Source organism: Takifugu flavidus, chromosome 20 (genome assembly GCF_003711565.1).
Source record: "Takifugu flavidus isolate HTHZ2018 chromosome 20, ASM371156v2, whole genome shotgun sequence".
NCBI classification, from domain to species: domain Eukaryota; kingdom Metazoa; phylum Chordata; class Actinopteri; order Tetraodontiformes; family Tetraodontidae; genus Takifugu; species Takifugu flavidus.
Genome location: NC_079539.1, coordinates 7,378,443 through 7,399,420, shown reverse-complemented (window position 1 = coordinate 7,399,420; position 20,978 = coordinate 7,378,443). Strand labels below are relative to the sequence as shown.

General features: G+C 47.1%; 3 protein-coding genes across 7 annotated transcripts; 2 read left to right on the top strand and 1 right to left on the bottom strand.

Moving 5' to 3' along the window:
* Positions 1-1,034: 1,034 nt before the first annotated feature.
* LOC130517766 (sphingosine 1-phosphate receptor 3) lies at positions 1,035-3,271 on the top strand. The gene is made up of 2 exons (XM_057019877.1): positions 1,035-1,189; positions 1,483-3,271. Exon 2 carries the CDS (start codon positions 1,526-1,528, stop codon positions 2,678-2,680), a length of 1,155 nt encoding a protein of 384 aa, XP_056875857.1. The 5' UTR covers positions 1,035-1,189; positions 1,483-1,525; the 3' UTR covers positions 2,681-3,271.
* A 454-nt stretch (positions 3,272-3,725) lies between these two features.
* Positions 3,726-9,083, top strand: LOC130517767 (sphingosine 1-phosphate receptor 3). Of its 3 annotated transcripts, none has more exons than XM_057019878.1 (2): positions 3,726-4,037; positions 7,022-9,083. In XM_057019878.1, exons 1-2 carry the CDS (start codon positions 3,994-3,996, stop codon positions 7,995-7,997), a joined length of 1,020 nt encoding a protein of 339 aa, XP_056875858.1. In that variant the 5' UTR covers positions 3,726-3,993; the 3' UTR covers positions 7,998-9,083. The 3 variants fall into 3 exon arrangements, with proteins under 3 accessions (XP_056875858.1, XP_056875860.1, XP_056875859.1); XM_057019880.1 differs by lacking the exon at positions 3,726-4,037 and adding an exon at positions 5,365-6,562; XM_057019879.1 differs by lacking the exon at positions 3,726-4,037 and adding an exon at positions 6,186-6,727.
* Positions 8,872-19,310, bottom strand: shc3 (SHC (Src homology 2 domain containing) transforming protein 3). Of its 3 annotated transcripts, none has more exons than XM_057019876.1 (13): positions 19,144-19,310; positions 16,815-17,538; positions 14,935-15,005; positions 13,884-13,947; positions 13,004-13,123; positions 12,877-12,930; positions 12,742-12,793; positions 12,545-12,674; positions 12,188-12,341; positions 12,015-12,108; positions 11,743-11,934; positions 11,119-11,426; positions 8,872-11,037 (listed from the first exon to the last, which is right to left on the bottom strand). In XM_057019876.1, exons 2-13 carry the CDS (start codon positions 17,427-17,429, stop codon positions 10,909-10,911), a joined length of 1,983 nt encoding a protein of 660 aa, XP_056875856.1. In that variant the 5' UTR covers positions 17,430-17,538; positions 19,144-19,310; the 3' UTR covers positions 8,872-10,908. The 3 variants fall into 3 exon arrangements, with proteins under 3 accessions (XP_056875856.1, XP_056875854.1, XP_056875855.1); XM_057019874.1 differs by having other exon boundaries at positions 16,815-17,818; positions 19,144-19,308; XM_057019875.1 differs by lacking the exon at positions 19,144-19,310 and adding an exon at positions 17,664-19,103.
* Positions 19,311-20,978: the final 1,668 nt, after the last annotated feature.

Below are 20,978 nucleotides of genomic sequence, written 5' to 3'. Positions count from 1 at the left end.
GATTGGGGCTGGGACACAGGACGCCGTGTGCTTTCTTTGGGGGGAAAACCCAAGCGGAATATTTAGCGTGGCGATGAGAGTTGCCTCGGCAAATCCCGTCTGGTCATTTCTGGACTTGAGTTTGGGGAGAACGGGTTTATTGTTGCAGACACGTGGTCAGATCTGCGCAGCGTCAAGTCAAACATTACCACATTTATTTCAAGGAGTCATCGTATGGCCTCCTCCTGTCTGCCAGCCCTGCCCATCCTTCCTGGATATGAGGTCACCGAAAGACCAGAACAAAGGACGGGCGGCGCTCATCTTAATCTCACCCCATATTGTGTATTTCTCTTCTTCCCTTCAAACACAACTGAGGAAAGTGGAGACTACAGGCCTAAAAAACAAGACTTTTGATCTGCCTTAAGACCCAAAGGGACCATTTACCATTTGGTTTTATCTGTTTAGTCTCGCCAAACACTTTGCATGTTTAAATTTGGGCACTTGGCACCTGCCGAATCAAACCACCGAAGCAAAAAGTTAAACCTGACACGTCTCACTGCACCATTAGAGGATCTGCTTCCAAAGTAACTGCCCTCAAACTCACCATTTTACAGCTGCATCTGGATACTTTAAAGGTTAACTCTGACGAGGGGTGGTCCTGATGGAGGGGTGGGCAGATAGGGTAAATAAACATATCACAAGTCACAAACAGAACACAGAAGTGGTTTTGTGGAAAACCACGTGGAAAACATACCAGGTGGTGTTTTGGGCTACAGCTGCACGATGCTGATAAACTTCGATCAAATTGCTCGAATGTGGCCGAACTTACGCCTTTTGGGGGCCAAGGACACGCTTGTAAAAGTTGCTTGAGGCCAAATCCGTCCAACACGTCCACACATTGCCACCTACCTCCCCGGCTGGGCGCTCCAGAAGTTAGACCGAGCCCACGGCACGTCCCGGCACGGCCCAGCCCGGCGCAGGAGGGGAGGAGGGGGGAAGGCGCGACTTCCAGCCAGAGCCTCCACAACTCCGGAGTCAGTCGAAGGTGAGGAGCTGCTCTCTTCCACTGGGGGGGGGGAGAGAGGCAAAGCGTGCGAATCTGCCCGCAGAGCGATGAGAGCTGCGCCGGCGTGCGCGTCGAGCTGTCAGCCCGGGACGCAGAGCGAGCGCGCCGCGACTGCCAGCCGGTCCTGTCTGAAGTAGCTCAGAGGTAATTCATCTGCTTCCCCCACGTCTCTAACACAGGACAAAAGATGAGAAAGGGCAAAGACTCGTTGGAAACTCCGCAACAGTGTTTTTTTGTTTGTTTAGTTTGTGTTAAAAGCGTAGAAAAAAAGCTCTTTGAAAAGATTTCGTCGCTTTTCCTACCCAGGAAAGACATTCTACATCTCTGTAGGTGCGGCTTAATGTTAATAATTTGTGCAAAATGTGGACAAAAGGCTGCTTCTTGGGTATTTTCCTTTTGCTGCTGGTTGATTCATCACCCTGACCTCCGCTCCACAGCAGAAGACGGGGATTTCCTGACACTGAACTCCCTTCTCTTGTGATGATGTTCAACCCTCTGATCCGCCTGCACTACAACTACACGGGGAAGCTGGATCACCGGCCCACCGTGGGCACAAGCCCCGGGACCGTGGACCCCAAGACCATCGCCTTCCTGGTGGTGTGCAGCTTCATCATCCTGGAGAACCTCACCGTGCTGCTCGCCATATGGAAAAACCACAGGTTCCACAACCGGATGTACTTCTTCATCGGCAACCTGGCGCTGTGCGACCTGCTGGCCAGCGTTGCTTACCTGGTCAACCTGCTCCTGTCGGGGGAGAAGACTCTGCAGCTCTCACCTGTGCTCTGGTTCGTCAGAGAGGGCAGCATGTTCGTGGCGCTCTGGGCCTCCGTTTTCAGCCTTCTAGCAATCGCCATCGAGAGACACCTGACGATGATCAAGATGAGGCCTTATGACGCCAGCAAGAACTACAGAGTGTTCCTGCTCATCGGCACCTGCTGGTTGGTTGCCGTGTTGCTCGGAGCTTTGCCCATTCTGGGCTGGAACTGCCTGGGCAACCTCCCCGACTGCTCCACCATCCTCCCGCTCTACACCAAGAAGTACGTCGCTTTCTGCATCATCGTGTTCATCGTGCTGCTGCTCGCCATGTCCGTGCTCTACGCCCGCATCTACATCCTGGTGAAGTCCAGCAGCCAGAAGGTGAGCAAGCATAGGAACTCTGAGCACGCCATGTCCCTCCTGCGCACCGTCATCATCGTGGTTGGGGTCTTCATCGCCTGCTGGACGCCCATCTTCGTCCTGCTCCTGTTGGATGTGGCGTGCGAGCGTCCCTGCCCCATCCTCTACAAGGCCGACTGGTTCATCGGCGTGGCCGTGCTCAACTCGGCCATGAATCCCATCATCTACACCCTGGCCAGCCGCGAGATGAGACGGGCCTTCCTGGGCCTGGTGTGCGGGGTGTGCTACAGGGGCAATGGTTCTGGCAACGACAGCGGGAACAAGCAGTTCCAGGAGCCCAGCCGCAGCAGGAGCAAGTCCTGGAGCAGTCAGACCCACCCCAACCAGAGCCAGCAGAGCTCCAGGCCGGCGGAGCTGGACAGGGAGCAGGAGACAGGACACGGGGAGATCTCCGTGGTAGCCGGGGGTGCTGCTCAGGCCTCCCAGAGGGAAGGAGAAGGTGGAAACGGAGGGAGATGAGCTGCAGAGGGAAAGAGAGGGTGGTGATGGCGTGAGCCGCTGGGACCGATGGATGGACCACAGGTCGAAGCTGCAGGGCAGTGTGTTTTCCTTTTTTTGTCTGGTATTGATACATGTACACCCTCAGCCATTGGAACCCGTTCCCAATAGTCCCATTTAGATGTACTGTATATATATAATAGCAGTGCACTGTTAGTTTAGTAGTTGCACTTGTACTCATCGTTTAGGACTCTAAGGCAGTATTTTAGTCTCATAGGTCAATTGCATGGTGGCTTGATTGTGTCTCTCACTGTAAGTCGTGTTGGACAAAAGTGTCGACTAAGTAACTGAAATGTACATGTAATGTATGAGGCCAGTATTCAAAAATGATGCCTTCAACTAAATACCATCATGTCAGTTTAATGAAGGAGCTCTTTGGTATGTTGGAGGTGCAACGCGTGTGTGAGTAGAACCCTCACTTATACTGGGATAACGGTTGCCTGTGTAAACAGCTCAGAATTTGAAGTTAACTGGCAATGAAATGAAGTGCAATTATATAGAAATATGATTAAGAATGATTGTAAACAACTATATTAAACTTGGAAAATTATTTATTCTTTACTATCCTGATACTTTGTACTTACGGCAATGTACTGCATATGGAAATGTAATGCTAATGAGTGAAGGCAGCGTCTAAAGCCTCAGATAAGTGGCGCTAGAGCGCCACCTGCTGGTCTATAACGGTAGCGGCCTTCTAATGTATTCTCTTCCGCTACCACTAGAGAGCGAAGTTCGACATGATTTCCATTCCAGAAAAAAGACGTAAAACTATGTATATTCAAGTCTCAAAACATAAAACCACGCATGCTTTTATGGGTCGTCCCAAAGGTTTACTGCATTGTCACAAGAATGTTTTGTTTTATGCTGCATCTACGTTCAGAAGGTTTGCAATAAACACGCCTTTTTTTCTTTCTAATTTGGAGTCGTTGCACATCACGTGACACGGCGTGACATGGTGGTGCCCACCGGGAAGCAGACTAGAGGTAAGATCGGGCCTAAAAAATCCAGCCCGACCCGACCCAGGCCCGCGGGTATTAAAGCCCGACCCGGCCCGAGCCCGATCAATTAACTTGATTTGCTGGCCTGAGCCCGAAACTTTATATTTTATTTGTGAGGATTCAGGAGGAGGAATTGTAGATCGCGAGGAAGGGCATCTGGGGTAAAGCCTCCAGGGCGTAGCAGGTTCACTATAGTCTTCGTTACTAAAGGCGGAAACAAACAGACTTGAAAAATCCTCCGCTGGAGACTGCGCGCACGGATGAATCCATTCATACATGTTTCTGGACCAGCTGCTGTTTGAGAAGTCAGACCTGCTGAGGTAGGTGGTCCAGAGCGGTCACCTCGGTGTAAAGTGCGTGTTATTCCTGTGAAATAAGGGAAATAAATAAACCCTCAGATGGATGGATGGAAAATTACAAAGAGGGCGGGACCGCGGCATTCACGTGCGCACGGCATGGTCTGGCTCTGTTTAGTAGTTAAATAGCAATTAGCATACAGCGCCTTCTCTGTTTTATCCAAATTATTTATTTATAATAAGTATTCCTTAGTTTAGTATCCACACATCGTTTTAGTGTATATTTTTATAAACAAATATTTATTAAAAAAAAGTCAGCGAGAGAGAAGCCCGGCCCGACCCGAACGTAATGATTGACATTTTACGCATTTTAAGCCCGAGCCCGACCCGAATTTCGGGTCGGGGTCGGGCTCGGACTCGGGCTCGGTCTTAAGATCTTACCTCTAAAGCAGACGCATTGATGAAAATTCTACACATTCACGGTTTTATTGCCAACAGTCATACAGAATAATGATAAACCCATACAACTAAAAGATTAAATCTGTAAACATCATTTGGACTTTTTTTTTTGATGATTATTTCCGTTTTTCACTACATCTGTTCCAAAATAGTGGGTTTCGTTGTGACTTCCCCTGACAAAGATTAATATTCAGAGTCTGGAAACATTTAGAATATAGAATTTAAAAAAAAAGGGGAAGGGAGGGACAGAAAGAGCTATAGAGAGAAAACAGTAGTCTTAAGCAGCAACACAGCAGGGCAAGACACAAACTATAGTGCAGACATGCCCCATCGATGATCAGCTATTGCACTTAGAGAGAAAGAAAAACTACATTTGTACAAATAAAAGGCACATTTTCATCAACAGAAATAGGGGAGAGGGGGAGTTTGGCTCTGGATTTTGTTTGAACCTTGCAGATAATTCCATCTGTTATCGGAATGTCTGCAAAGCTGATTCTGAATCTGCTCTGGAATAACCGGGGGTCTTCAAAGAATCATTTGGGGGACAGTCGCGGTTTACTGCATTCCTGCTCCTCGGTTTGATCCTACTACCAAAAGAACACAACGAAGTGAAGCTAAATCAATAAAGGCTGTCTGAATCCGTGTGATGTCTCATCGGGCTCGACCAAAACAACCCCAGACGTTTTGAAATGAAGCGCCCGTTGCTGAAAACATGTGCTGTTGCGAGATGCACGTCCTGTTCATGTTCACGCCCTCTTGCAGCAAAATACAGGCACAATATTTTACATTGCATCTGTCTCGTCTAAGTCATTGAACTCATGCTGATTTTGGTTCAACTGCATATGAAAAACAATGCCCCATTCATTTGGTTTCCATCAGAGAACTGACAACAGGGAGAATGAGAGCACTTTTCTCTTTGTCTTGAAGGAAAATAAATAAGTTTCAGGCTTCCACCAAAACCCCAAATAACATCTGCGTGCTGCCTTTGTTACGAGCGGTTGTGTTAGGACCCGAAAGCAGGCAGGACACAGTGGCGTATCGTCTTCCGAGAAGTTTTATTTATGTTCACACAAAAACGTGCAACTCAAAAAAGCGTGGAGACCACGACTCAGTTCTTCACCCAAACAGAAAAATGAAAACTTACAACAATAAATTCCGAGCGGAGTCAAAAGCAGACCACGAAGGGAATAGATAAACGATAGTCCGGGGAACGGGTTCAAAAGTAATCCACGAAGGACAAAGTCTTACAATAGTCCAAGTGAGTGTAGCTGGGGTCTTCCGAAACAGACAAAACACACCAACGCTGGCCACCCGTGAGAACAGTCCATAAATAGGAGGCTTGATTGCCGATAGTCTGCAGGTGCACCAGTCCCCGGCACCACCTGCGGCTGAGGCATGGCTCCACCACGCCCCCCGCAGGAGACACCCTGCAAAAGAGTTCCCAGAAACTGGGAACCTGACAGCCTTAAGACCCAAAGGGACCATTTACCATTTGGTTTTATCTGTTTAGTCTCGCCAAACACTTTGCATGTTTAAATTTGGGCACTTGGCACCTGCCGAATCAAACTACCGAAGCAAAAAGTTAAACCTGACACGTCTCACTGCACCATTAGAGGATCTGCTTCCAAAGTAACTGCCCTCAAACTCACCATTTTACAGCTGCATCTGGATACTTTAAAGGTTAACTCTGACGAGGGGTGGTCCTGATGGAGGGGGGCGCAGATAGGGTAAATAAACATATCACAAGTCACAAACAGAACACAGAAGTGGTTTTGTGGAAAACCACGTGGAAAACATACCAGGTGGTGTTTTGGGCTACAGCTGCACGATGCTGATAAACTTCGATCAAATTGCTCGAATGTGGCCGAACTTACGCCTTTTGGGGGCCAAGGACACGCTTGTAAAAGTTGCTTGAGGCCAAATCCGTCCAACACGTCCACACATTGCCACCTACCTCCCCGGCTGGGCGCTCCAGAAGTTAGACCGAGCCCACGGCACGTCCCGGCACGGCCCAGCCCGGCGCAGGAGGGGAGGAGGGGGGAAGGCGCGACTTCCAGCCAGAGCCTTCACAACTCCGGGGTCAGTCGAAGGTGAGGAGCTGCTCTCTTCCACTGGGGGGGGGGAGAGAGGCAAAGCGTGCGAATCTGCCCGCAGAGCGATGAGAGCTGCGCCGGCGTGCGCGTCGAGCTGTCAGCCCGGGACGGAGAGCGAGCGCGCCGCGACTGCCAGCCGGTCCTGTCTGAAGTAGCTCAGAGGTAATTCATCTGCTTCCCCCACGTCTCTAACACAGGACAAAAGATGAGAAAGGGCAAAGACTCGTTGGAAACTCCACAACAGTGTTTTTTTTGTTTGTTTAGTTTGTGTTAAAAGCGTAGAAAAAAAGCTCTTTGAAAAGATTTCGTCGCTTTTCCTACCCAGGAAAGACATTCTACATCTCTGTAGGTGCAGCTTAATGTTAATAATTTGTGCAAAATGTGGACAAAAGGCTGCTTCTTGGGTATTTTCCTTTTGCTGCTGGTTGATTCATCACCCTGACCTCCGCTCCACAGCAGAAGACGGGGATTTTCTGACACTGAACTTCCTTCTCTCGTGATGATGATCAACCCTCTGATCTACCTGCACTACAACTACACGGGGAAGCTGGATCACCAGCCCACCGGGGGCACAAGCCCCAGGACCAGGGACCCCAAGACCATCGCCTTCCTGGTGGTGTGCAGCTTCATCATCCTGGAGAACCTCACCGTGCTGCTCGCCATATGGAAAAACCACAGGTTCCACAACCGGATGTACTTCTTCATCGGCAACCTGGCGCTGTGCGACCTGCTGGCCAGCGTTGCTTACCTGGTCAACCTGCTCCTGTCGGGGGAGAAGACTCTGCAGCTCTCACCTGTGCTCTGGTTCGTCAGAGAGGGCAGCATGTTCGTGGCGCTCTGGGCCTCCGTTTTCAGCCTTCTAGCTATCGCCATCGAGAGACACCTGACGATGATCAAGATGAGGCCTTATGACGCCAGCAAGAACTACAGAGTGTTCCTGCTCATCGGCACCTGCTGGTTGGTTGCCGTGTTGCTCGGAGCGTTGCCCATTCTGGGCTGGAACTGCCTGGGCAACCTCCCCGACTGCTCCACCATCCTCCCGCTCTACACCAAGAAATACGTCGCTTTCTGCATCATCGTGTTCATCGTGCTGCTGCTCGCCATGTCCGTGCTCTACGCCCGCATCTACATCCTGGTGAAGTCCAGCAGCCAGAAGGTGAGCAAGCACAGGAACTCTGAGCACGCCATGTCCCTCCTGCGCACCGTCATCATCGTGGTTGGGGTCTTCATCGCCTGCTGGACGCCCATCTTCGTCCTGCTCCTGTTGGATGTGGCGTGCGAGCGTCCCTGCCCCATCCTCTACAAGGACGACTGGTTCATCGCCGTGGCCATGCTCAACTCGGCCATGAATCCCGTCATCTACACCCTGGCCAGCCGCGAGATGAGACGGGCCTTCCTGGGCCTGGTGTGCGGGGGAACCCGTTCCCAATAGTCCCATTTAGATGTACTGTATATATATAATAGCAGTGCACTGTTAGTTTAGTAGTTGCACTTGTACTCATCGTTTAGGACTCTAAGGCAGTATTTTAGTCTCATAGGTCAATTGCATGGTGGCTTGATTGTGTCTCTCACTGTAAGTCGTGTTGGACAAAAGTGTCGACTAAGTAACTGAAATGTACATGTAATGTATGAGGCCAGTATTCAAAAATGATGCCTTCAACTAAATACCATCATGTCAGTTTAATGAAGGAGCTCTTTGGTATGTTGGAGGTGCAACGCGTGTGTGAGTAGAACCCTCACTTATACTGGGATAACGGTTGCCTGTGTAAACAGCTCAGAATTTGAAGTTAACTGGCAATGAAATGAAGTGCAATTATACAGAAATATAATTAAGAATGATTGTAAACAACTATATTAAACTTGGAAAATTATTTATTCTTTACTATCCTGATACTTTGTACTTACGGCAATGTACTGCATATGGAAATGTAATGCTAATGAGTGAAGGCAGCGTCTAAAGCCTCAGATAAGTGGCGCTAGAGCGCCACCTGCTGGTCTATAACGGTAGCGGCCTTCTAATGTATTCTCTTCCGCTACCACTAGAGAGCGAAGTTCGACATGATTTCCATTCCAGAAAAAAGACGTAAAACTATGTATATTCAAGTCTCAAAACATAAAACCACGCATGCTTTTATGGGTCGTCCCAAAAGTTTACTGCATTGTCACAAGAATGTTTTATTTTATGCTGCATCTACGTTTAGAATGTTTGCAATAAACACGCCTTTTTTTCTTTCTAATTTGGAGTCGTTGCACATCACGTGACACGGCGTGACATGGTGGTGCCCACCGGGAAGCAGACGCATTGATGAAAATTCTACACATTCACGGTTTTATTGCCAACAGTCATACAGAATAATGATAAACCCATACAACTAAAAGATTAAATCTGTAAACATCATTTGGACTTTTTTTTTTGATGATTATTTCCGTTTTTCACTACATCTGTTCCAAAATAGTGGGTTTCGTTGTGACTTCCCCTGACAAAGATTAATATTCAGAGTCTGGAAACATTTAGAATATAGAATTTAAAAAAAAGGGGAAGGGAGGGACAGAAAGAGCTATAGAGAGAAAACAGTAGTCTTAAGCAGCAACACAGCAGGGCAAGACACAAACTATAGTGCAGACATGCCCCATCGATGATCAGCTATTGCACTTAGAGAGAAAGAAAAACTACATTTGTACAAATAAAAGGCACATTTTCATCAACAGAAATAGGGGAGAGGGGGAGTTTGGCTCTGGATTTTGTTTGAACCTTGCAGATAACTCAATCTGTTATCGGAATGTCTGCAAAGCTGATTCTGAATCTGCTCTGGAATAACCAGGGGTCTTCAAAGAATCATTTGGGGGACAGTCGCGGTTTACTGCATTCCTGCTCCTCGGTTTGATCCTACTACCAAAAGAACACAACGAAGTGAAGCTAAATCAATAAAGGCTGTCTGAATCCGTGTGATGTCTCATCGGGCTCGACCAAAACAACCCCAGACGTTTTGAAATGAAGCGCCCGTTGCTGAAAACATGTGCTGTTGCGAGATGCACGTCCTGTTCATGTTCACGCCCTCTTGCAGCAAAATACAGGCACAATATTTTACATTGCATCTGTCTCGTCTAAGTCATTGAACTCATGCTGATTTTGGTTCAACTGCATATGAAAAACAATGCCCCATTCATTTGGTTTCCATCAGAGAACTGACAACAGGGAGAATGAGAGCACTTTTCTCTTTGTCTTGAAGGAAAATAAATAAGTTTCAGGCTTCCACCAAAACCCCAAATAACATCTGCGTGCTGCAAAATGCAAATTCACTGCGACTCCGTCAGGCAACATCAGTAGACACCGACCCAGATTTGGGATTCCCACCTTAAACTGTGGTTCTTGAAGCAGCACACAAACTCTAAGTGAGAAACCAGCAGTGGTTTATGTGAGCAAAACTAGATTTCCAGGCTGAGACGATATCAAAGACGAATGTTTGTGCTATGAACTTATAACATTCCTAGAAAACAAAAACCAAACCCAAACGTGTGAGAAACACTGGTTGCATAAGGCCCAAACTGAATCCATGGAAACACACCGAACCCAAGTCAGAACCAATCAGCGGTGTGAGAAGCATAAATATTTTACAGTGTCAGCATACACAAGCACCTCTGAGATAAAGGGGCATCGAGGTCTACGAACAATGTCCACGAGAACAGTTGGTTTAAGTCATGCGACCGCAGTGACGCCATAAACTCCATAAAAAGTTTCTCTTTAAAGCCATTGACAGCACGATGAAGGATTCTGTTGGCACGCCAACGCGTTTGTGAGCACTGCAAAGCAAAACACATTCAGATCTAATAATCCAGAAGAGATTTTTTTTGTCTTTGCGACGTTCTCGCTGCGGAGGGAGAAGAGGGGACGTTTTTCCTCGAGGACAGTCGTTCCCTATAAACAGCTCTGCTTTTTCGTCGCTCTGCCTCTGTGACAACACGTCCGTAGAAATGTGGTTGTGCTTGAACAGACAAAACTAAAATTTTGTTGTTTTTTTTTCTTTTATTATCCTAAAATATCTCTCATTAACGCCTCTTTGAGGTTTGATTTGCTTCATCTAAACTACAAGAACGGCGGTCGTTTTTAAATCTTTTTAAAACACCAAATTAAGAGCTCTTGTCCAAATGCACCTAAGTCTTCTCAAAAATATAGCATTTTCAGTCGTCACAACAAAATAATAACAGTTCTATAAAGATTGTTTTATTCTTCAACAAATCTGGCGCCTCCCCGGTGGATCTCCTCTCCGTGTTTCATCTTCAAGTTTCAGGATGGTCCAAGAGACAGTTCGGAGCTTCCTCTTTCCCATCAGCCATTGCGGGCATCACTGTTTCCTTCCGACAGGCTGCAGGAGAAACAGTTCACTTCCAGCGGACAGAATTGGAAGATTGTTGTCACGGTGATGGCCGATAAGATGCAGTATGCTGTCGAACACGTGATCTTTCGTCCGGACCTTTGAGGAGAGAAAAAGTGTTCAGCTTTGGTCTGTTCCAGTCCACCGACCCCCCCCCCCATGTCCCTCCACCCGTCTTACCGTGCCTTCAGGGTCCACCAGCAGCAGGTGTTTGGCCAGGCCGTTGTGCATGCCTGTCAGTACGTACGACCCGGGGTTGGTGGTGCTCTTACGGACCAGGAAGTCCCCGTCGTCTTGCAGCAGTTTCTCCGCTTCGCGGCGGCTCATGATGCCATGGTACCACGTCTGGCCCTCCAGCTCCTCCTGCGCCCGGAAGGCCAGGGAACGCACCAGAAGCGGGCTGGCATTGTCCACAGACGCTGCCTTGTGAAGACCTGCTGCCTGGGAATGTTCTGGTCCCTCGGATTGAATGGCATCCTCAAAGGGCTCTGGTGTGAGTAACACAGCGTAGCTGAAGCCCAGACGCTTTTTAAACTAGTTTGAGTAGTAATAGTTTGAACACCTGAACTGCCCGTTCTGCCCCCCATCTCTGTCTGGAGCCTTACGTTTATATACCTCTAAAGCAGACCATAATAGAGGAGCGGCCGTCACCCCAGTCCAACAAGGACTGTAATTCATCATCATCCCTGTCCTACTACTGTCACAGCATCGACGTGGTGCACTTCATTACGTATTTGAGTGAGAGAGAAACCAAAGATTGCGTAATTTGATCAGAATATCATTGTCTATACATGCAACACGTACTCATGTCAAACAGGTCCTTCTGTGGGCTCTCTTTGGCTGGTGCTGATGCCAGGCCTTTGGTCACATTCTCCCCCTCGGCCTGGAGGGCTGCAAGAACCTGGGCGTCGATCTGCTGAGTGTTCACGTAGGCCGGCATCTCCGCTCTTTGTGCCTGACCTTTACTTTCGGGCAGGCTGATTATATCAAATGATCCTACAGGAGACAATGAGAGAAACAACTATATACTGTGCTGTTCTGATGCAATTTTGTGTTGGTTAAAATGATTTTCTTACCCTGTTGTATGAATATGGGCTTTCTGTCATCTCCCCAGTTTTCACCACAGTGTCTCCCTTGGTAATATGTCTGATCTATAGATCCTGGGCCCATCTAATCACACACAAACCTACGGTAATCAATGAAATACGGAAAAGTACTAAGAAACTTGCCTCGGTGTTAAAAGTACTACCTGGCATCCATCTTGTGCAGCATTCTGATTGGTCAGTCTTGTGTCGACGATGCCTCCAGGAGGTGGCATCTTGCCGGGGATGTTGTTGTAGTAAGGATGTTCGGTGGACTCCTCCTCTTCCTCCGTCCACGTTAACTCCTCCATGTTTAATACCCTGAAGGAGGAATATCAAAGGCAGTCAATGAAAGCACGATAAGGTCAATTTAAATCTCATACAGCAGAGGAAAAAAAGCTAATTGGAACGTTTGTTTCGCATTAAAAGCGCAGTGGTTCTAACAGCCCCTAGAGGGAGACAGAGCGCCAATCAGGTTGCTTCAATGGACTTTTGGTCCATGCACATGGACATGAGCACCAAACCTGTCATGTGGGGAGGAGATCTTGCTCGAGGGACACTGCAGGTACTGCTGGAAGCGTAGGTCAAAGGCCTGGCCGATGGTGCCGATTACATCCTGAGCCAGGCCATCAGAGCACTCCAGGATGTGACAGGCTGAGGACCAGAACACGCTTTAATGAGGATGCTGCATCTAAAGCACAGAACCTACTGAGGAACCCACCCCTTCTGTTGACGGGGTCCTTTGCTACGTAGGCAACGTAATCTGTCGTGTCCTAAAAAAAAGACCCAAACTATAAATAACTGGCAGGGTAATGGGCAATTCTTTGATAAAAGGGGGGATTTGGGAGCCACTCACAGGATCTCCGCCTGATGCAAAGGAGATGGACTGCATGTGATGGTTGGCTATGATCTGTCAGGAAAAAAATGGACGAAACTTAACTTTTTAAGAAATTGCAAACACAAATTACACAAATGCTGCTCACCTGTTTGCCGTCAGGGGTCATCAGATTGAGGCTACTGGTGGAGATGTTCAGGTTGATGGACATTCCGGCAAACTGCAGGTTGCTCTTCCCCAGGATGCTGGACAGAGTTTTGGACGGTGGCTGAAAGGACCAGAGGTTCACACATCACCCGAGCCTTTCTTTACAAATGCTGTGAAGCATTAGGCACTCCAGACATTGTTGCTTGGAGTTTTAATGAAGCGAGGGTGGAAAAGGTGGGATAAAATGAGCCGGGCCCCTTCAGACGTCTCAGTCTGAAGCTGATGTCACGTTTGTCAGAGGGAAAAACAACATTATCGTAGAGCTTAGGCACGCTCTGACAGAGACGCTAGCTTGTGCCGCGTTTGCATTACGTCCTCTTCGGTGACATTTCAACAAGCTCTAAAGAGCAGAGTAATTCTTCATTTCACACCCAGCCTTCACACACACGGGCTCCTCGCACGCCGTGGACACACAGCGTCTAGGCGCACGCACGCGGAACACACACGTCAGCGCACAAACACACACTAGTTTAGGCTCCCGATTACGGCGCGCTACATGAGTCACTGAGCAGTGTGCTCGGTGTGCAACACATCGTGGGCTGGAGCTACACCCACACATGCGCAGGCCTGTACCTCTTCATCACTCTTCATGCTCCTCAGCCTCTCTTTTCCAAGTACAATCGCTCTGTTCCTCCGCTCCCTGTTTTCCCTCTCTTTTTAAACAATAAAAGGCTGAGGAAAGTGCACGTTGCAGAGGGCGTGCTATAAATAGAGCACGCAGGGGTAACTGAATATCTAATGAAGTTTCCTCTCGTTCACCCCCACTGTAACTTTCAGCAACACTCGTTTTCTCTCCCTGCTCATGGCTCCGTCTCATGTACCTTTCTCTTCCGCAGAGCTCCTTTGGTCCCTGGAACGGCCTCACACACCAGGCTGATTGCTTCCCTGGAGGGAGGAAGACATGGGGATGAGGGCGAGATGGTCAACACAAACAAGCCCAGAAGCACAGTTCTTTTTGCAGTCACTATTTAGTTCACTGAAATCACAGGACACACGTTTGGACCAGAATCTAAACGCAAAACAAACTGGTCGACAGGGGGCGCTAGCCACTTGTTCGTCACTGGCTGTAATGATGTAATTGGGGGTAATGCAATCAGATTACCAGAATAAGCAGAATCAGGACCGCCTGCACATATAAATGTGTGTGTTATTGTGTTCTAATCATCCTCTCATTGATCAGTAATCATACTTTTATGTCATGGTACAATTTCAGATGACCATTAATAAGCTGGATGACTGAGCAGAATGCTTCTTTTAGCATATTTAGAGCACGTAAAACTAAAAAGAAACGCACAAAAAATATTCATGAAAGAAAAAAAAGTCAAATTAATTCCTATTTACATTCAACAGTTGCATTAAAAGAAATATTTTTGACCAAAGTCGATGCACTTCCTCATGTCATGAATTATGGAATGTGTTGTCAATTGAGAGGTCTATTAATAGCAACAATGAGTCCAAGGTCGAGGGAGAGAGAGAGAGAGAGAGAGAGAAAGAACCCCACTGACCTTGCAAGCTAATGTTAGCCTGGACTTCAGGAAGTCAAGCATAAAAGTGGACATGACACAACCTAATTCACGGCTGGCCTTTGCCTCGCTGCACACCGGTCAACAGTTTCAAAGATGCCCCTGATGGAGCCACTCAACATTCTCTGCTAACCAAACACGCTACTAAATTTATTCCCAACAAGTTTTAACAGAAATCCTTACAGATATGACTATTTAATCTGCAAGAGCACAGATGATTCAATCACTGATTTTACTTAAATTCCTGCACTAAAAACCTAACCACTGGAACATTTTCAGCCTGATGACGTAAAGAAAAGAAAACAGTCTTATGCTGAAGGGTGACCACCAGCCCAGTCCCTTGACGTACCTTGTAATTTGTGATCTTGTGGTGAAATCGAGCGACCTCATCGATCGAAGGACTTCGATGCAGCCCAGATACTGGAAACCAAAAGAACAGATTCATATTTCATATTCGATGTGATGTTGACCATCACGTTCACATTTATATGAGTAACATGGTGATTTCATTCACTGGAGCACAGATGAACAATTCCAAGCAACTCTCATGTGAACACATCCCTCCATCTGTGCACAAAGACGTTCATTAGCATGAACTTCGGTGCGATTGTTGCCAGGATTAACATACGTTGACCTTTCCAATCAGCACAATATCTCCATTCTTCTATAAGACTTCAGAAGCACCGCGATGAGGAAAATCAGAGTGATGGTCGTCCACAGTGACCTCTGTGATGTCACACTGCACTAATTCAGCCAGTTGTTTCAAACAAACGCACATATTTTCTCCCCAAAAATCTACTTTCAGGGCTTACGTCGGTGACGGTATGTTTTGCCGTCATAAAACATTAAACACCACAAACACATTAAGGTCTGAACAGGAGTTTCCTCAGCGTGGCACGTTAAGATTTCAATTATGCTCTCTGGAAAGACCCAAAAAACCGCCAGAGCGCTGTGAATGTGTGTTCACTTTGCTGCTTTTGTCATCCCCAACCTCCTTCTCACATTACACCTCTTCCGATGAATACTGCCGACCAGGAACATCTTGTGCCGACGGGCTCCAGTGCTTATTTGAATCCCATTCGTGTGTGAACAAAACATCCAATCAAAACATTTCTATTTCCAGGTTATTCCAATTATAAACCCGTATTACGACGTCCCAGCTTGAATCTATTTTAATCTATTTCTGTATTTTCGAAAGGCGGAAGTTGAGATGTGCATCAAAAATACACCGCCGAGGGCTCATTTTTGCAGCGTTTAGGAGCAGTTTGCTGTTTGCAAAACCACACGGGCGCCATGTGCACATAGTTTGGCCGTCCGCGTCCCTTTAGGGTAATGATGCATGACGCGCGAGGAGTGACCGCATGACGCTAATTAAAAGTGCTGTGAACATAACACCACGCTGAACTCAATACACGCAGGACCCGACCACTGCCTTTCTGAATGCTTCCTGCAGCCGTGTTGGGACAAATAGGAATTCTGTACTTAATACAGTTAATGGGATGTCACGTTGGTCACAATAGACTGTCTGTTTTGCTCAACTGGAGTCATATGATTGTGATCAGACTGTAACTTTACTGAGGATGTAATGGATTTTACTGAGAAAGAACCCTCGGGAATGTTCGATGTGCCGCGTAAATAAACTGAATAGGGCCACATCGAGGATGCAGCTGTTTACTTTTATTATTTATACCTGCGAGAGGCAGGGCTCAGCTTGGTTGCTCCTCATGCTAGTGACTCATAGCCGGCACGATGACATTCACAACCGTTGTGTGATGTATGAACGGCTCGAGGTGTGATGGGACCAATGTGTGCTGCCTGTCTGTTCTTCCTATTCCACCATTTCACTATCTGTGAGCTACAGCAGCTGCACTGATCGCAGGGATACACAATGTACAGAAATAACACATCACCATGGTTACAAAAGCATAATGCCGCAGCTCCACGTACACAGAAACGGCACATAAATTTAAACCTTCGCAACACAACGCAGCTAATCATTGTTTTTGTTTTCCCGGTGATTGCCTTCAATTCCTGAATTATTCGATCCGGATTTTCTGGTCTCCTTTCGCTGTAGCCAACCTACATACACCCACTCAAGGGCATGTTGTGATGTGCCACCGAAGCTACATCATCTCTCCTTCTACCCTCGCTAAAGCTTGAGTCATTGAAGGAAAAACAAGAATAGGGGGAAAAAGGCAGACAAAAGAGGGAGGGAAAAAAGACACCAACCTTCACAATGTATGTCACACCTGGACCAGAGATCTTGTCACTTGAATGCACCCATCCTCTGGAGGGTTTGCTCATGAGCGCTCCACCTCCGCCCGGATTCCACTCCACTCTGCCGAGCTGGAGTTCATCCAGTCGGCTTTTCTTGCTCATGCCGACGGCCGGCTCCAGCTGTGAGCAGGGGACTGAATGGGAGCCGCACGCAGAGCCCCCCGAACTGGAGGCTGCTGCTGTCGCCGCTGCGCCAGGACTCGGGCTGCCGGAGCCGCCTGAGCCCGATCCCCCACCCACCTGCAGCTTAGACACAGCCAGGTCCTTGACGGCCGAGGGAAGACCCTTGATTCCTAACAAGCTGCCCGAGTTGCTGAATTTCAGGCCGGACACCTTGTTGATGAGGGTGCAGAGGGTCGTGCCTCCATCTTCCAGGTGATCGGAGCCGAGGCAAGCGGGGGTGCTGGAAGCAGTCGCGGTCGAGAAGGACTGGACCTCAGTAGGGGGTGTGTAAGATGTCTCAGGGCTGGCCGAGACCTTGGGGTTCATGGGCAAGCCGTGGAGAAGCTCATCGACAGATGTTACTGACTCATTCCTGAAGCGGTTGTATTTGGTACGGTGAAGCATACCCTTCCCTCTCTTGCTCTTTCCCCTCTCTCCAGTGACTGACACACGCAGCCTGCTCCTCTCACAAGTGTGCAGGGAGACGTGGCTGAGCCGTGCTGATTACCCTCTCCTGTAACATAGCAGCAGCAGTACAGGAAGCAAACGCCTATTAGCAATCACAGGCCACCTGAGTGTAATTTCCTCTGCTGAGGTTTGAGCTTTGGTGGTGTTGGGCTGCTGTCACCAAAGTCTAACCTGCCGACAGCGAAATCCACAGAATCCAGAAACACAGAGACAGTCCATGGAAACGCAGCTCTGAGGCTGAGGAAGAAGAGGATGGCTACCAGCGTTGTGGAGCAGCTTGTTTGATTTCCAGCGGTGATGGTGATGCTGCTGCTGCCGATCTTCAGCTTTAAAAAAAAAAATAAAAAAAAATATCCAAAAAGTACAAAGACAGACAAAGGGTTGCGTTGAAGATGATCACAGACGCTGCAAGGGAAAATTGTACACTCTCAACTGACTGCTGCTGCCTCCCGGCTCTGAGCTAAAGCATGACTCACTGAAATGAGAAAACCTTCTCAACAAAAGGCTTGCTGAACACTGCGAATCACTTCCTGTCGGAGGGGAGAGGGAAAAAAAAAACAACTCCCACTCACGGCACACTAGAAGCAATAATTTTTTTAATTCCCCAGACTAATATTCAGCCAATGTAATTCAACTTATTTGATTTTATGAGAAAAGTAAATGGAAGGCGGAGGGAAGCTTATTTAACCAAACAGCACAATTACAATAAATAGCTTCATGTCAAAATAAACGATTTCTTAAAAACCGCACAACACATACGTCTCAGGAAAATGATAGCACATGAAGCGATAACATCTCTTTTCGACAGAGACGCTGGACATACAGCTCTACGAAGCACTCGAGGCAATGCTACAGAAAAACTGTAGCATGGCTGCAAATATGCAACGTTATTCAAATACTCTCAGTGTCCGTTTTGACATTGCTCGTCCGCCTCTAACGCACAGCGCACACTTGATTCCCCTGCACAAAATATTTATACTCGGCCATCTTGAAGGCAAAGATAATTAAGGCATCCAATTATGACGTGGTTTGAGAACATTTGTCTAATTTAATTCGCCGCCAGCATCGTCGAGAAATAAAACATTCAGTGCGTGTCAAATCTCACAGCGGCTCCAAAACAGTGTGATCCAGCTTGAACTGTGTGAATAATACTGGAACAGAATTGTGAATGAGATGTTTTTCAGGCAGATAAGTCAATGAAATAACAAGAAGGATCACGAAAAAAGAAAAAGAAAAAAAGAAGCCTACAGGTCTCCTGAAAATCAGCAGCGATGCAGCATCTTTGTCTCCCTGGTAGCGGAAAGCACTCAGGCAGACACCATTCATATAAAATGTCCTCAGGAGCATCGAGCAACGGAGAAAGACTGACACTCATTCATAAGCAGCTTCCGCTCTCGCTCTGCCGCTGCAGATTTCGCACTGCAGTCCCTCCCAACATCTCTCTTCCCTGCCTGGCGAATATATAAAAAAAAACAGGCAGCATGTCTGCCTTTACTGAAAAAAAAAAGGAAAAAGGGGAAACAATTAAAGCCTCACGGCAGAGAAAAACGGGAGGCACCAGAGCACAAAAGCAGGCAGCAGCAACAACCCCCCCTAAAAAAATCATGCAATATTCAGCCTTTTATGTGAATGAAATAGCAGGATGGCATACCAATGTTTCTGTGAATGGATGCAAGGCCTTTCTGTCTCTGCAAGGCAATCCCTTGGGATGGCATGGTCTCATCCAATGAGGAGCCGGCCGGATGACTCATTCAGGGAGGCTTGCAGAATAGTGGAAGAGACCATTCCAGACGCAGGTGTGCGTCCCCGTTTCTCCTCACCGAGCTCTGAAAAACAACAACAATAACACCGGCGTCATCGTATGGGAAGTGCTGAGTACATGTGTGCGATGTTCTGTTGGCAATATGATAAAATAATCCCGAAACATCCGGGTATTTCTTTCGAGCAGTGACCACGACGCCCCTCTGGCGTATTGACGGCTGCCGTTATCAGCGTTTCCCCTGCACTGATGTGAACAGTTACCGCCTACACATTCAATTACTAATTTACTGTTTATATGTGAGGGCAGACGATACAATTACTTCAGGATGATCTGGATTTAGGTTGATGGCAACATAAATAGGTCCATATTTAAAAATGCCAGGTCCACTTTGAAAATGCTCACTTGTTAATCAATCATCGTGCCAAGGCCTTAAAAAAAACAAAACTATTTATCACCAGATTTATACCCATCTCACATCTACTATTTGTCATATTATTTAGTGTTTCAATGCCTTTCACCAGAAAGAGAACTGTCAACAAGGTCTAGAAGCTTCATCAAGTCAAAATTAGAGTGACCTTTTTATCAGAATGATATGATTTTATGTGGAAATGATGAAGTAAAACATGAATATTATTGAGAGTCATATTATGAGACAGGTAAAGGTAAACCATATTACCTACCTGCACAGGTAGAAAGAGGATTCAAGGTAGACAACACTATTTAAATGAAATGGATGTTGTTGCCCTGGAGTACGACTCTGATTGCCTTGTTATTATTGCCTGCGGTTACACAAGTGTCGTATCATTTCAACGTTCATTGAAAATGAAATAAATAGCAAAAGGCATCAGGGTTGATAACCTACTCGAAGTGATGCAAGAATTTGCTGTATTATAACAGGAAATTCAAGGCCCACAGCCATGAGAGCTCATTTTCATAACTGTGTCTGGGGGATCATTCCAGCTCTCTATGAATGGTTCATCAAGAGGCAGAAGCAGCGGATGTTCAGCCAAAAAACACACGCACCAAAGTGCGTCTGGATAACACCGAGCAGCTGGCTCCAGACCAACTCTACATTCTGCCATTGTTGCTGTCCTGTGACCCATAAAACCCACCCAAACACTGTTCCTGCGATGGCAGAAGCGCTCCCCGAGGGCAGGGTCCTGCTGGGGGGATGTGGGGGGGTCCAATAGGCCATAAAGCTGCAGGTTGGTGTGTAAAGTTGCATCTACACAATTTATAGATAGGTCATTTATGTTTGTGCTTTAGGGTATATAAGTATATTCCAGGATGGCAACAACAATTCGGTGTTTTTCTAAAAGAATTTCTAAAAGTAAAAAGAAAACATGTTCTTTTGTTCCTGGCAGTAAAATGCATGTTAGCAACAGGCTAATATACTATGTAATATAACTTGGGAAGTTGGCTGACTAGGCTGGCTCCTATTGTCCTTTACTCTTATGTTGTATTTGCTTTTAACCAAAGTGAACTTAATCATTTAAAAAAAACCCATAAATCTTACCAGCGTCTGTATTAAAATGACGAGCTGTGTCAATGTTGAACAAACTTGGGGGGTCGATGTAGTCCCACAGCTGGGCCACAAGGTGGCGCCAACGGTCTTTTCTGTCATTAAACAACGCAGTCACGAAGGCAATTTATTTTTATTTTACTGCGTCACATGAGGCTTCGTGAAAATGTGTTTAAGCATTCAGGGACTTAAATGGGTGTTA

Bases quoted from the DNA above. Each gene is read 5' to 3' on its own strand.
- LOC130517766 (XM_057019877.1), top strand. From the start codon at position 1,526: ATGATGTTCAACCCTCTGATCCGCCTGCACTACAACTACACGGGGAAG.
- shc3 (XM_057019876.1), bottom strand. From the start codon at position 17,429: ATGCTTCACCGTACCAAATACAACCGCTTCAGGAATGAGTCAGTAACA. The intron at 13,948-14,934 runs GTACGTCAAGGG...TCCTCCCTCCAG, and splicing joins ACAAGATCACAAATTACAAG to GGAAGCAATCAGCCTGGTGT. The intron at 11,427-11,742 runs GTACGTGTTGCA...TACTCACACCAG, and splicing joins GAAGGACCTGTTTGACATGA to AGCCCTTTGAGGATGCCATT.
- LOC130517767 (XM_057019878.1), top strand. From the start codon at position 3,994: ATGTTTCTGGACCAGCTGCTGTTTGAGAAGTCAGACCTGCTGAG. The intron at 4,038-7,021 runs GTAGGTGGTCCA...TCCGCTCCACAG, and splicing joins GAGAAGTCAGACCTGCTGAG to CAGAAGACGGGGATTTTCTG.